We start from the raw sequence: 15353 nt of genomic DNA on the forward strand, positions 1-15353 counted from the left end.
GGGAGGGACTGGGTGGTGGATGCTCCTTCCAGGGAATGGGCTCCTTGGGGGGCTGGGCCCGTGCCAGGGCATTCCATCGCCTGAGGGATTCTGGTCAGAGGAAACTAGAGGCTAGAGGTCAGGAACCAGAAGGGGTGGGGACTTGGCTGGGGGCAGGATGGAGGCAGGGAAGGAATGATGAGCTGGCAGGAGGGACTCGTCTATGAAAGGAGAAGAGCAAGAGGGGGAGAAACAAAATCGGGGCGCCCGAGGAGAGGGCAGGAAGATTGACCTGTGGGTTTGGGGGGACTCATTGCCCTCCCGTGTCTGGATCTGGCTGGGGGCCATGGACCTCATTTCCAGGCTAAGGGAAGAAAAGCTGGGCTAGAAGCTTGACTGTACACCCATTAGCCCGAGTCTGGCTCTTCACCAAAGCCCCTTCTTGTCTGATTCCTAGAACGAAGCCTCGAGGCTTTGGACTTTCCTGAAAGGGGGATGCTCAGGGAGGAGGAAGGAGGCCCCCAAAGTCACAGTGTGATTGTCCCTGGTCTAGGCCTGGAGGTTCTCTTGGAATCATTTATCGATGTAAAAAGAGTTTCCTCAAATATCTTTTATTTTAACCCTTACCTTCCATCTTGGAATCAATACTGTGTATTGGTTCCGGACCTAGGCAATGAGGGTTAAGTGACTTGCCCAGGGTCACACAGCTGGGAAGTGTTTGGTGCTGGATTTAAACTCAGATCTTCTTTACTCCAGGCCCAGTGTTCGATCTGGTGTGCCACTTAGAGACCACTAGATGACTTGTCCTAGGACACACAGGGTATAAGAACCAGAAGTGGGTGGGATTCGAACCCAGGACTTCTGACTCTGGGGTTAGTGCTATTTCTACTGTACCACATATTTCTTCATTGCCTCGCAGGTTTATTCTCCTAATATTATTTGACCTTGAGTCCATCAGCAATGAGCCTTGGAATTAACCCAGAGGACCATCTAGTCCCAGAAGGCCAAGATCAATTGTCGTCGGGCAATCAACCCACGAGCATTTATGGAGCAAGACTTTAGGTGCTTCTGGAGGAGGGGTACAGACTCCCAAACTCTGCTAAACCGGACCTTGGCCCCCGGGGCTGAGAAGTGATTACAGGTCAGTCCTATGGGAATTAACTGGACATTCATTGGACTCACAGAGAGTCAGGCAAATCGGTGGGACAGATGCCGAACGGAGTGCCAGGAGATCTGGATTCTAGAACCTCCTGTGCTGTTCCCTGCTAGTACAAGCTTGGGCAGGGCCCTTCTCTCTGGTCTCCCTTTCTCATCTGTCTAACGAAGGATTTAAGTAACTGGACTCTAATGTCCCTTTCAGGAGTCAGCTAGGCTGCTCAGTGAACAGAGTGCCGGGTCTGGAGTCAGGAAGACTCGTGTTCTTGAGTTCAAATCTGTCCTCAGACACTTACTAGCCCTGTGACCCTGGACAAGTCACTTCACTCTCTCTGCCTCAGTTTCCTCATGTGTAAAATGAGCCAGAAGAGGACATGGTCAACCACTCCAGGACCTTTTGCCAAGAAAACCCCCAATGAGGTCACAATGGAAACAACTGAACCTACCTCAGAGCAATGGCGGGGCTCCAATGGGACAATGGCCAATAGTGCTATCCAACGGTCAGTTATCATTTTATTATTATATAATATCCTTTTTGGGGAGCAGACTTAAGTCTCCTTCCATTTCTTCTCTGGTGTCATGCAAAGAATATTAGACTGGAAGCCAGAAGACCCACATTCGAGTTCTGACTTCCTCCCTTCTTAGCTGTATGACCTGGGATGGATTCCTTGACTTCATTGGACCCCGGTTTTCTTGTCTATGATATAATGCCTGCGCCTCTTGCCCCCCAGTTATGATGAATCTCAAATATTAAGACCTTGGACTTAGGACCCGAGTTTGAGCTCCACCCAAGGCAGCTCAGCTTTGTTCTCAAGGGAGGGCTACTGTAGGCTGTGTGGTCAAGGGGAGAGAGCCCTAGAGGAAGAGTCAAATGACCTGAGTTTGTCTCCTGTGCTTTGTATTCTGGGTTTCTTTTTCTACCTTACACTCCCTCCCAGGTCTCCCTCGTACCCTTTGATCCAAGGACACTGGCTTCCTGGCTCTTTATCAGATAAGGCTATCTATCTCTTTCCTCTAGCTATTTTCTATCTATCTGTCCCTCCTGCCTGGAATGCTCCCTCTCTCTCTGTTTCTCCATCTCTGTCTGTCTGTCTGTCTATCTGTCTGTCTTTCTTTTTCCTTTACCTTCTGTTTTAGTTACTTAGATACTATTGGTTCCAAGGCAGAAGAGCCATAAGGGCTAGGCAATGGGGGTGAAGTGACTTGCCCAGGGTCACAGAGCTAGGCAGTGTCTGAGGTCAGATTTGAACCCAGGACCTCCCATTTCCAGACCTGGCTCTCTATCCACTGAGCAACTTAGCTGCTCCCCTACAATGCCCTTTCTTCTTCCCCATCTTTGCCTTACAGCCTCCCTGATTTCTCCCAGATCAAATTCCCCTCTTCTACAGGAAACTCTCCTGGTCCCACTTAATTCTAGTGCCCTCTCTCTGTTGATTATCCCATTTATCCTGCCTAGCACTTGCTGGTCCATAGGTCCTCGCAGGTAGTCTCCCATTAGAATGAAAACTCTCTGGGGACAGGGGCTATCTTTTGCCTTTCTTTCCTATCCCCAGGGCTTAGCACACTACCTGGTACCCAGTGCTTATTGACCAGACTGCGTGATCTTGGCCAAGTCTCTCTGTTTCTCAGTTACTTCTTCTGTAGAATGAGAGGGCTAAGCTAACCAGCCAAGGTGGCCCCTTTCAGTTCTCAATTGATGATCCTAGATCAGGGCCATAAAAGTTCTGGGGAGACCTTAAAACACCCTAAAAATTTTACCCAGTGAAAAGGATTCCAGTGCTGAGATTGCTCTTTCCACATGTTAGTGGTCTAGAAGCAACTCTGTGGTATAGGAAACAGAGCCTTGGACGACCTTGGTTTGCTTCCTGTCTTGGACACATGCTGGCTGTATGACCCTGGGCAAGTCACTGAGCCTCAGTTTCCTTGTCTTTAAAATGGGGATAATAACATTCAGAGGAAGAACTATGGGAGTAGAAACACAGAAGACAAACAACTGCTCGATCACATGGGTCGATGGAGATAGGATCGGAGATGTAGACTCTAAGCGATCACCCTGGTGCAAATATTAATCATATGGAAATAGGTCTTGATCAATGACTCATGTAAAACCCAGTGGAATTGTGTGTCAGCTATGGGAGGGGGGGTGGGGGGAAGAGAGGGAAAGAACATGAATCATGTAACCATGGAAAAATAGTCTAAATTAATTAATTAAATAAAAATTTCCAAATTTAAAATGGGGATAATAATAGTACTGCCCTCATAGAACTGTTGTGAGGACCAAGGAAGATACTATCTGTAAAGTACTGTAGAAATATTCTTATTCTTATTCCCTGTTGTTGTTCAGTTGTGTCTGACTCTTCTTGACCCCATTTGGAGTTTTCTTGGCAAAGACACTGCAATGGCTTGCCATTTCCTTTCCCCGGTTCCTTTTCCAGATGAGGAAGCTGAGGCAAACAGCATGAATCGACTTGTCCAGGGTGCTCTATCCACTATGCCACCTGGCTGCCCTGTTCTTCCTTGGGCCAAGGCTATAATATAATAGGAAGAGTGCTAGCTTTTGAGTCAGAAGACCTGGCTTTTAATCCCACTCGGCCACCGGTGTCCCTGGCTGACTCTCTCTCCTCTGGATGTTGGTTTCTTCATCTATCAAGTGAAGAAGTTGGCCTCGATGGCCTCCCAGATCCTTTCCGGCTCCCGGTCCTATGATTCTGTGACTCTGGGCTGGACCCAATCACCCTCCATCAAGGCATCAGCCTGGCCTCCCCCTGCCCATTTCCCATCACACAAATAAAGGCATCTTGGACACTAAGATGTTGAGAATCAACCAAAGCACCATTTATAGAGGCCCTGGAGAATCCCCACAGTCCCAAGGAACCCGGCTCCTTTCTCCAACAGGTGGGAGCCCCAAGGAACCGCCAGGAGCTCTGCCAAGGCTGGCCAGTGGCTCAGAGTCCCTGGGTTTCTCCATGGGTTTGGCCTTTGGTCCCCTGCAGAAGAAGGTCTTTCTGATGGCATCTTCTCAGGTCCTTTATCTGTCTCAGAGGTTCTGTAACCTCAGAGAGCCGGCAAACCAAACAAACGCCTCCTATCACGTTCTGGAGCTCAGAACTGGCATCCTGGTGCTTCCCCTGGTCCAGAAGGCTGCCTTCTCCAGGCTGTTTGGAAGCTCCCAACCCAGCCCGCCTTAGCAATGTGTTAAATAGATTTTTGTGCAATATCCCTTAAATAAATGTGGATGCCCTCCCCCCAGGGAACTTCCCTCCCTCCTAGAAAGCCTGATCATCGCTCCTCTCTCTCCTGTCCCACTAGCCCCACTATGAGGGGGAAGACCTTGGCTCCTGGCTGCCACCCTTCTTGGACCCTGAGGGGAAGCCCCTTCCTAGAAACCCCAAAGTGGGCCCCATTGGGAAGGTGTTTTCCCCCATTTCAGAGTAAAGGGAGGGCCTGTGCTGGGGATGGATGTTGGGGGGCAGAGTCTTGAGGTGAGGACTCCTAACGTGGAATCCCATCTCTCCAATCTCCACCCGGGTAGGAGAGAGCCCTTTCTCTTTGCCCTTCCCTTGACTGGGGACATGACTTACCCAAGGTCATGCCAGGAACTGGAGATGGACCTCGATGGACCTAAGAATCCCTCTGCCCACTACTCTCCCCATAAGACCATCCTGCCTCCTAACTGTCCAAATTGGGGTCCCAACAAAGGGGCCAGCTTCATTTCCTTAGTTCCATTTTCCATCCCTGTCCCGACCTTCTCTTATTACTAAACCTTTGGAGTTCTCCAGGTATGGTGATGTGGGGAAGGGAAGATCCTTGATCCTTGTTCCTGACCCTCTGGGGGTCTTTGCTCCACCCCAGCCTCCCAACTCTCCCACAGTTTACTGAGTTTCTCTGTCTCATCAGACATGATGGTGATGTGGGACTGGCCCTCTTGTTCAGCCCAAGAAACCCCCTGAGAAGAATGAGGATGGATGAAAGGAAGTAAGGAACATGGAAGTGGGAGGTAGAAGTGGGACCCTCGGACCCAAGAAGGGAAGAGAATTGTCTGTCAGAGTTGTTCCTGGGGGGCAGGGGCTCAGACCCAGTACTGGCCATTCTTGAGAGCAGGGTTGGGTGTCCGGCAGAACTGTAGCAGCTCTGGGTCCTGCTGGCCCCTGGCCTCAGGCCCTTTGCCGGGCACGGAGGTCAGTGGGATGGTCTGACTGGGATCGGTCTTGCGGAAGGTCTCGGCGTCGCTGGCCATGCCATTGCGAGGTTTGGCCGATAGACCCTGGACGTTGTGCTTGCCCGTCTTGTTGCGCTTGCGGAGGTAGAAGAGCAGGGGCAGGATGAGGGCCAACAGGAGCAGGATAAGGCAGATGGGAATAATGATGCTAAACATATTGGCTTCGATGAAGCCCAGGAAGGTGCCCCCTTCTGCGGGCGCAGCACTGGTTGGCGTCACCTGGCCCTGCCCGGTCGTGGGGGCCCCTCCTGTGTCTCTGATGTTGGGGGTGGGTCTCTCGGGCCCCTGGGGCCCCGTGACCGTCCGGGAAGAGCTGTCCTTTCCACGCGAGCCCCCGCTGCTTTCAGAGGAGCCAGGGGCAATGAGCAAAGTCACGCCATAGGGCCTGGACGCATCATAAGGCTCCGACGTGTAATCGAGGGAGGCCACCGCTGGAGGCACCCCCCTGGCCGACAGCTCAAAGGTGATGCTGTCCTGCAGCCGCGGGGGCTCCCTGCCTTCTGGCTTGCTCAGCTCCAGCCCAATCAGCCCTTCCTTGAGGTCCTCCTGGGTGAACAGCTCCACCAGCTGGGCCTGAGGCTCCTGGTCCCTGTCCCGTGGGATGCGCACAATTCGGCCTCTCTGCGGTCCCCGCAGGATCCGGAAGCGGGGCACGCTCTGCGTCCGGTTGGCCAGCTCCCCGGCATCCAGGATGCTGGTGTCCAGGCGAAGGGTGGTGCCCTGGGGCCAGGGCTCAGCAGCCTGCGCCTGCACCAGTGCCCGGACGGTCACATTCACCGTTGCGGAGGCGTTGGCCCCACGGGCAAGGGAGAGCAGATGGAACTGATCCGAGGCCGAGGTGAAATTGGTGAAGGAAAAGGCCACTTCCCCTTGCTCCACTTGCTTCTGGTTGAAGCTCGTCTTGGGCTCCCTATTGACCAGCAGAGACCCGTGTTGGGGCATGTGCGTGATGGAGTATGTGGCGTCTGGCTCTTCCTGGTCAGATATCACAAAAAGGTGCTGCTGGGTCAGCGGAGCCCAATTTAGGCCCTGGGGTATCTCCAGCGGCGTTCGGGTGCGTACTTCAATGGATGACGGCAGGACATCCACAGACAAGGACGTGTCCACAGGAGGGCTTGCCCCATCAGAGATGCTCAGCTGGAAAATACCCAGGGTGCTGCTGCCATTGGCTGTGAAGCTCAGCCTCCCAGCATCCACGTCTGCCTGGGTAAACCGAGTCACGGGGGAAGGCTGACCGCCCATCAGCAGGAGGTAGCCATTGTGGGGCGCCCTCTTCACTTGGTACTCGATCTCTTCGGGGGAAGAGTCTGGATCCATAGCACTTAGCTGAGCCCGGGAGAGTGGGGCGCGTGTACCTCGAATGATCTGCAGAGGCCTGGAGGCCTGGGGCTGGGGTGGCTTCTCGTTGACATCCCGCACAGTGATTTGGAACGTCTCAGAGATCACAGGTCCATGCTCTGCTGGGGGCGTCTGAGCAGAGTCTTGCTGCCCAGCCTGGATTGAAGCTTGGAAATGGAAACCATCTTTCTGCGTGCCTGAGCCCCTGTGGATGTAGGCTAACCGCCCCCTGGCCAGGTCAGACTGAAGAAAGTAAGGCTGGGCAGCATCCAGGTGATGGCTGCCCACCCACAGTTCCCCATGGGCCGGCAACTCCGTCACTAAGAAGACTACATTGTGGGAGGGGCGGTCCGAGGCTGGGATGCTGGCCAGGAGATTGGAGGCGTCTAGGGATGCCCGGGTGATCTCTGCCCTTTGACCCTCTGGGACCCAGAGACCTGGAAAAAAGGGAAAAACCCCAGGGAACGTCAGTGCTGTTCTGGATCTCCAGAGGGTAGGGAGTAAGAGAAGGAGGTGGAGATCAAGGACTGAAAGGAATATGTCCCAGATAGGGGATGAATGAATGAATGAAGGGCATTCAAGTAAGGATGGTAAACTGGAAGGTATTGAGCTTTCGAGACCCTCAGTGGCTGGTGCCCCTTTCTCCAACTTAATTATTTAATTATCTTGTGTTTATATTTTATATTTCTTGTAGATGGCTAATATGTCATTTCTCCCCTCCCCTCCTCCTTGAGGGCAAGGACGGCTTCATTTTTTGCTTTTGAATCCCCAGAGACTAGCTCTGTGCCTGGCACGTAGTAGCACCCTAATTGTTATTGATTGAAGGGCAGGGACTGGGTCACACCCTTGAAGGGTGGTGACTCTATTTCCCTTAATAGATGGGGGATTACCTAAGGGGGGGAAAAGTGACTGGATCTCCTCCCTGCCCTGAAGATCCTGTGAGGGCAGGGACCATGCACCAAGCCCCTTGGACCAGGAGTTTCCTGAGGATCTTCTCTTGAAGTTTATTTAAGGGTAGAGTCCATCAGACTAGGAGTCCCCTGAGCCTTTCCTAACAGATTGGGAGCTGCTCTCTGAGGGAGGGAGGGACTGCCTCTCCTCTTCCTCATCTGTGGGCTTAGAACACAATTGGTATTTCTTGAGCCTTTCTGATGGGTTGGAAGTTGGTTACTTCTCCTTGGTTGGTTTGGGAGCAAAGCTTTCCCCACCATGTTTTGGGTCTGTAAATTTGGTTGGGAGCAACAGAGAGGGAGGCTCCTGGTAGCCACCCAAAGCACACAATTTCTGTCTTCTGCCTCTAGATTCCATCATGCTCTCCATCTCATCCCCACTTAGCTCCAAATCAGACTGCTTAATAGCTCCTCCTCCTCAATCCTTTCCTATGTTCTTTGAGCTTCCTTGGGTTTGAACAAGAGTCACTGAGCTCCCCATTGAACACGACACCCCCTTCCCTGAGGCTTCTCCACTTTCCCCAATCTGGCATCACCTTCCCCCAAAGCCCACACGTGGTTTTCACCTTCATTCTTCCAGAGGCGGCTGGTGCGCTGGGAACAGGTCTCAAAGGACACAGCGATGGAAAGGCTGATGGCAACATCTCGGGCAGGAGGTGAGGAGACCCGCAGGCCTAGGGTGTCCTGGGCCAGCCAGAAGGGTTCTGAGGGCATCTCATGCTCATAAAGTATCTCCCCAGCATCCACCTAGAAGAGAAGAAGAATCATTGGGGAGTCTGGGCAGAGTCTAGGATTGCCTTCTTTAGGACAACGAACTTATGTCTCAACTGAAATGGGAAGGGAGGCCTCTCTCACGCTATGGGTCAGGACACCAGCATCTGGGACCCTGGTGTCTTCCAAGTTCCACCATGGTGGCATGGTGGATAGAGTGCTGGGCCTGGAGTCAGGAAGACCTGAGTTCAAATCCCATCTCATATATTTACCAATTATACGACAAGTCGCTTCACCCTGTTGTTGGCCTCAGTGTCCTCATCTGTAAAATGAAGGAAGCGGCAAACCACTGTTTTTGCTAAGAAAACCCCAAAATGGGGTCACGAAGAATGGGCCATCATTGAAAGACAACTCAACTACAAGTCCCACCTGGCTCCAGCTGCAACCTCCATGCTAGTGTCTGTTTGGGATCTGGGAGCAGAGCTTGTGTGGAGGGATGCAGCCAGAAAGACGTCTTTCTTCATATTCCTTAAATCTTGTTTTTCTCTGTGGCCTGTTTCCCCCTTAGATGGAAGCTTCTGTGGTTGGCAGGGGGAGGGGCTTGAGGTTCTGAGGTTGGAGGGAAGTGGGTCCCCCCTCAAACCTTGAAATTAAGAGGTTCCGCCATCAGACGAGAGGCTGCCAAAGGCAAGCTTGGTTTCCCCCTCAGAACCTAAGGACAAGGGATGTGGCTCCCAGTTTAGATCCTGGGCTAAGAGAAAGAGTTGGGTCCTTTTTTTTTTTAAACCTTTACCTTCTCTTGTGGAACATTGAGTGTCCATTTCAAGGTAGAAGAGCAGGCAATTGGGGCTAAGTGACTTTCCCAGGGTCACACAGCTAGGAAGTGTCTGAGGTCAAATTTGAACCTAGGACCTTCCATCTCCAGGCCTGCCTCTTAATCCACTGAGCCACCTTGCTACCCCCAATATTTGCTTTCTAGAGCTCAGTGCCTAGCACAGAGTAAATGCTTAAGAAATGCTTGCTGACAGATCCATTGATTGTTCTATTCCTGGACTCAGCTAAAAATAAGCTTTATATAAGCTTAGACCATATTAAGAAAGAGAGCATGTCTGAAAGGTGATTTATAAATATCTCATTATAGCCATCCAAAAACTCTAGGGGGCTCTTATTGTCATCCTTCTTTTTACAGAGAGGGAAACTGAGACCCAGAATAATTTAGCTAGTATCTGATGTAGAATTTGAACTCATATCTTCTTGACTTGAGATCCAGCACTCTATCCATTGCACCATCTATTTGGGGTGTTCACGAAGGCTAGCACCACCAGTGTGAAGGCCTGTGGAGTTCTGTTGATTCCTTAAGGGGACTGGGCCAGAAAGGAATGAATGGGCTGGTGACTTCTTATTCAACTATTCTGGAATGTTAACCTAAACTGCTTTTCTTCTTGAAGGTTCTCATGCTACCTAAACTTTTCTTGAAACCGAGACATATTGGAGAGTGAGGGAGAGGCCTCTTGGACATCTCTCTAAGCCGGACATGCCTTGGATATTAAATTAATTTAACAAAATTTAACAGAATTGTTTCTGGCAGATTTGTGCCTGAAATACAGAATACAGAATAAATATTTTTATTCTTTGACACTTATGTCTTTAATAGTGGGAAAACCATCATGTGAAAGAGGGAATTGACTTGTTATGCTCGACTCTGGAGAGTAGAACAAGACATGATGGATAGATATATTGCAGAAAGATGAATTTTGTCTCAACATAAAGGGAAAAGTTCCTAATTATTAGAGCTGTCCACTTCTGTGGACATTCTCTATCACTAGAGGTATTGAAAGTTATATTGATGACGGGAGGTTCTGGGCTCAGATCTGGCCTCAGACACTTCCTAGCTGTGTGACCCTGGGCAAGTCACTTCATCCCAATGGTCTAATCTTTATTGCTCTTTTGCCTTGGAACTGATTCTAAGACAGAAGGTAAGGGTTAAAAAAAGAAAGTTGTATTGACTCAGAGACCCATTGTTCCCAGACCTGTTTGTCTGTCATTGCAGGTGAAGATGTCACTCAGTCTGCCACTTAGCATTCCCTGACATTTGTCACAAAACCAATGCATATACCCCTCGCTGTGACGTGTTGTAAGGATAATTTTAGGGTTGTGACTTAATCTAAATTAATTTGGTTGCCAGAGAAAATCCCAAATAAAATACCCAAGTCAGTTTGGAAATTTATGGTGATTTTAATTAATATAGAGGAAAGGAATTAAGGAGATGAGAGAGAAGAGGGTATAGGATTTCTCCCACCTGGCCTGTATCAGAGGGAGTTCAAAGACCTCCGCCATGAGGTTTTTGAAGAAGATTAGAGGCTTTTCTAAGAGGATAGTATTTTGGAAGGTAAAGTAGAAAAGAATCAGCCTAAACTCCAAGAGAGCTCAGTGAAGATGCCTCACCTGAACTAAGTTACTCAGCTTCTCCCAGTATAGTATCAAGGAAAACTCACTGCCAAAACTGCCACCACGCCAAGATGCCGAAATGCTCAGCAAGATGCTGCCAGAGCCACCTCTCCGCCGAAAAAAGCCGGAGAGAGGAAGTGACGCAAATATATAGACGATTTTACATCACTTTCCTGTGTCTCACATGAACCAATGGTAGCTTAAGCTTGACTTAGGACAGTCCAGGGGTCTATCAGTTGTTTCTGATTTGTGATTTGCTAGCACATGTCTGTCATAGGCCATCCTCCTAAATACTTAATCCTTAAGTATGGGTGTAGACATTCCTGTTTTTGTTAGACTAAGTAGGGTGGAGTAATCTAAAGTTCACAATCCCCCCTGATGATGATTGGGAGACTAATCTCCCCAATTGATCACTAAACATAATCATCCTGCACCTCCAAGTTTTCCAACTGCAGGTGCATACATAATTTCACCTTCTAAGAGGAAATTACAATAGTTAGATAGAAGAAGGAAACTGAAGAAAGGCAGACAGTGTTTATCTGGAAACTGTCATGTTCCCACTTGGCCAATCTCTTTTGCCGATGTGAATCTAGCAGAATTGTCTTTCTCTCACTGAGAATGTCGCCCATACAAGCTGACTATTCCGGGAAGCCATCCCCTGATCTGCAGGGGTCAGCCTCTCAACATATTGCTACCTCAACATACTTATAACAAATGGCTTTTGATTTTTTGCCTTGAGTTTTTCTTTGTTAATCAGTCTGAATTCTCCTTTCTTCCACCAAGGGCTGACTGACTCCTTGATGATAATACTGTAGAGGGCAAATCTTATTTGGTTTTATTTTTTAAAAAATATTTTCCTGTGTTTTCATGATTCATTTTCTTTCCCTCCCCTCTTCCCTCCCCCGTCCCAGAGCCGGCAAGCAATTCTGCTGGGGTGTGCAAATGTTATCATTTGATACCTATCTATTTCCATATTATTCAGTTTTGCTGTAGAGCCATCTTTTAAAGCTGAAACTCCAACTCATACGCCCATATATACATGTGCTAAGGGAGGTGAGTCCTGTTCAGGAAGGGGGAGGCGACCCCAGAGACCTTTCCTTGATGGAGAGTCTATGATTCTACACTGGGTCTTTCCTTGTAAAGGAATAGCCCTGGCTCTGAGCTGTCGGTGTGGTTGGAAAAGAAGTTATAACGGATCTGGGTGGCCTCTGTGGAAGGTGCCTTTTCCTATCCCTTTTCTCCTGAACCCTGGGGAAATCTTCTATTTCTCAGGTGACAAAGTTGACAACGATGATTGCTAGGGCAACTCTGCTGAAAATTTCATGAGGAGGAAAGCCAGAGATGTGGTTGGTGACCCTGGAGGCTTAGCAAAGGTCTAACAAGAAAAAATAAACAAGAAGGAAGCTGGGCCTGTTTATCCTGGAAAAGAGAAAACTCTGGGGGGGAAAGGATGTTGTCTTCAAGTGTCAGTAGAGTTGGGAAATGGAAGAGGGAATGAGCAAGGGAAGAAGCATTTATAGAGCACCTACTATGTGCCAGGCATGTTTTACAAATATTCTCTCATTTGTAAGAAGGATTAGACTTATTCTATATGACCCCCAAGCAGTAGAGGCAGAAGCATACTCAATGTGTGTGGAAGTGGCAAAGAGGCCTGACAAGGCCTTCAAATTGCTAGAAAGGTCTTTCTGATGTCAAATCAGGAAGACCTTTCTAGCAATTCGAACTCTCCAGAAGGGGAATGTCACTTCCCTCTTTTAATCATTTCCCACTTACTAGCTTGCTTTGTATCTGTTTCTTTGCATGTTTTCTCACCCCATAGATGGTAAGCTCTTTGACTTTTGTTTCTTTCTGTATCTCCAGCACTAAGTCCAGTGTCTGGCACATAGTAGGTGCTTAGTAAATGTTTCTTGAGGCTTTTGTGTCTTTGGAGGTGGCACTTCGTCTCTCAACCTTGGGCATTGACACTGTCTGTCCCTCGACCCTCCTTTTCCCCTCCTGTGCTTCCCTGATTTCTTTCAAGTCTCAGTGAAAACTACATTTTAGAGTCCCTCTTAAAGTAGTGCCTTCCCTCTGTTAATTAGCTCCAATTTACCATTGCTAGAGAAGCACTGAGGTAGTGCCATAGTGCATAGAGCACTAAGCCTGGAGTCGAGAAGGCTCATTTCCTTGAGTTCAAATCTGGCCTCAGACCCTCACTAGCTGTGTGAGTTTGGTCAGTTTGCCTCAGTTTCCTCATTTGTAAAATGATACGGAAGAGAAAATGGCAAATTACTCCAGTATTTTTGCCAAGAAAACCTCCAATGGGATCATGGGGTATCAGCCAGGTTCCCAAACGACTGAATGATGAAAAGAAGAGATTATAATTTCTTCACTGCTTTCCTCACAGGCTGGTTCTTTAGGAAAACTGCTTGTCAGTCTTAAAGTACCAAAACCCAAGTTATAATGGGCTTGATGGACTTGCTAGTAATGCTGAGACTTTTTGACAATCCTTGAATTAATAGGTTGGGATGGTGTTGACCGTTAGCAGTGTATAGAACCTAGGCCTGAAGTCAGAAAGACTTGAGTTCAAATCCAACCTCTGACACAAACGGTGTAATTTTAGGAAAGTTCCTTCACCTCTGTTTGCCTCAGTTTCTCTTATTATAAAATGAGAATAATAATGGCACACCTTCCAGGGTTGTGGTGAAGATCAAATGAAATAATATTTGGGCAAAAATGGTGCTTAGCACAATTCCTGGCTCATAATAGGTACTATCTAAATGCTTATTCCCCCTTCAAATAAAAAAAAACCCAAGGGGTATTTCATTAATGATGACCTCTGGCTAGTCTATAGTCAGGGAGCGTTTATTAAGGGCTTTCTATTAATTAGGGGTTGGGATCCTGGAAAAATAACAGATTGGGTTTAGTTTACTCTTTTATTCCCATGGATAATTATGGTTTAAAAATGTAAATAGTCACATGATGGGTCTCTAACCAAAGGAGTCATTAGCTTTTGAAGGGAAACATGGGGGAAGGGATTGAGCAGAAGACCCTGAATACGAGGAAGAGCCACATGGGCTGGAGGAGGGTTCCTTGGGGCACTGGCTGTCTCTTTCAGAGGAAGTTGTAGACATGCCCACTGACAACCTGGAGAGGATGTGGGGGTGTTTTCTGAGGCAGGATTGTTTCCCCCATCCCTGTTGGGCTCATCTTTGGGGAGCGATTGATCAGCTTTCTTAACCATTCCACCACCACTCTACCTGAGCTTCAGAGATGGCAGCAGCAGGAGCAGGGGCGCAGTAGCTAGAGTTCTTGGACCTCTGATTACACATTGCCTCATAACATTCTTCCTTGAGCATAGATCTACCCACCCTCAGCACAGATTTGGCCAAACGATGCTATGTATCAGTACCTAGACTCTGGGAGCTTGGATCTAGCTATGGGAAGGAAGTGGCATGGGGGCAACTAGGTAGTTCAGTGGATAGAGAGCCAGGTCTAGAGATGGGAGGTTTGGGGTTCAAATATGGCTTCAGATACCTTCTAGATGTGTGACCCTGGGCAAGTCACTTTAATCCCATTGCCTACCCCTTTACCATTTTTCTACCTAGAACCAATATATAGTATTGATTCTAAGATGGAAGGTAAGGGTTTAAAAAATAAAAAGAGAACAAGAGTGGCAGAGGCCCTCAAGCATATGACTAAGAGTTCTTGAACCTCAGATTTTTTTTGGAGTCAGTCAAGAATTTATGATGTTCTAGGCATGGTGCTAAGTGCTGGGGGTATAAAGAAAGGATGCAAATAACTAGGTATATATAAGATATATACAAGGAAAATGGAAGGTAATCTTAGAAGGGCAAGCACTGAGGGTGGGCTTATGAGGAGGAAGACTTTCTGTGGAAGTCTTGATTTGAACTGCCTTTTTTTTTCTTTAACTCTTAACTTCTACCTTGGAATCAATACTAAGGATTGGTTCCAAGGCAGAAAACTGGTAAGGGCTAGGCACTTGGGGTTAAATGACTTGCCCAGGGTCACACCTGGGAAGTAACTGAGACCACATTTGAACCCAGGTCCTCCAGTCTAGGCTGGGTTCTCAATCCACTGAGCCACCTAACTGCCCCTTTGAACTGAGTCTTGAAGGAAGCCAAGGAAACTCAGAGGTGGAGGTGAGGCAGGAGAACACTGAAGGTATAGGGGACAGCAAAAAGGTCCAGAATCTGGACATGGGAGAGTCAGCAAGAAGGCCAGGGTCACTGGATCAAAGACTACTGGAGAAGGAGAGAAAAACAAGAAGACTGGAAAGGTAGGAAGGAGACAGGCTGAGAAAAGCCTTAAATAGTCAAAGGATGACTTTCTATAGGGTCCTGGAGGTAGTCACTGAAATTCAATGTGTGTGTGTGTGTGTGTGTGTGTGTGTGTGAGAGAGAGAGAGAGAGAGAGAGAGAGAGAGAGAGAGAGAGAGAGAGAGATAGACAGACAGAGATAGAGAGAGAGGGAGGGAGACAGAGAGAGAAGAGAAGAAAAGAGGGAGAGAGAGATGGAGAGAGGGATGGAGAAAGAGAGAGAGATGGAGAAAG

General features: G+C 48.5%; 1 protein-coding gene across 1 annotated transcript in view; it reads right to left on the reverse strand.

Moving 5' to 3' along the window:
* Nucleotides 1-3947: 3947 nt before the first annotated feature.
* CSPG4 (chondroitin sulfate proteoglycan 4) overlaps nt 3948-15353 on the reverse strand; it is a 99510-nt gene continuing 88104 nt past the window's right edge. Inside the window, exons 9-10 of the mRNA XM_056799211.1 lie at nt 8208-8388; nt 3948-7128 (exon numbers count right to left, since the gene is read on the reverse strand). Of these exons, the coding sequence (XP_056655189.1) occupies nt 5204-7128; nt 8208-8388 (2106 nt within the window). The 3' untranslated portion in view covers nt 3948-5203. The remainder of the gene's footprint in view (nt 7129-8207; nt 8389-15353) is intronic.

Source organism: Monodelphis domestica, chromosome 1 (genome assembly GCF_027887165.1).
Source record: "Monodelphis domestica isolate mMonDom1 chromosome 1, mMonDom1.pri, whole genome shotgun sequence".
Taxonomy (NCBI): Eukaryota; Metazoa; Chordata; class Mammalia; order Didelphimorphia; family Didelphidae; genus Monodelphis; species Monodelphis domestica.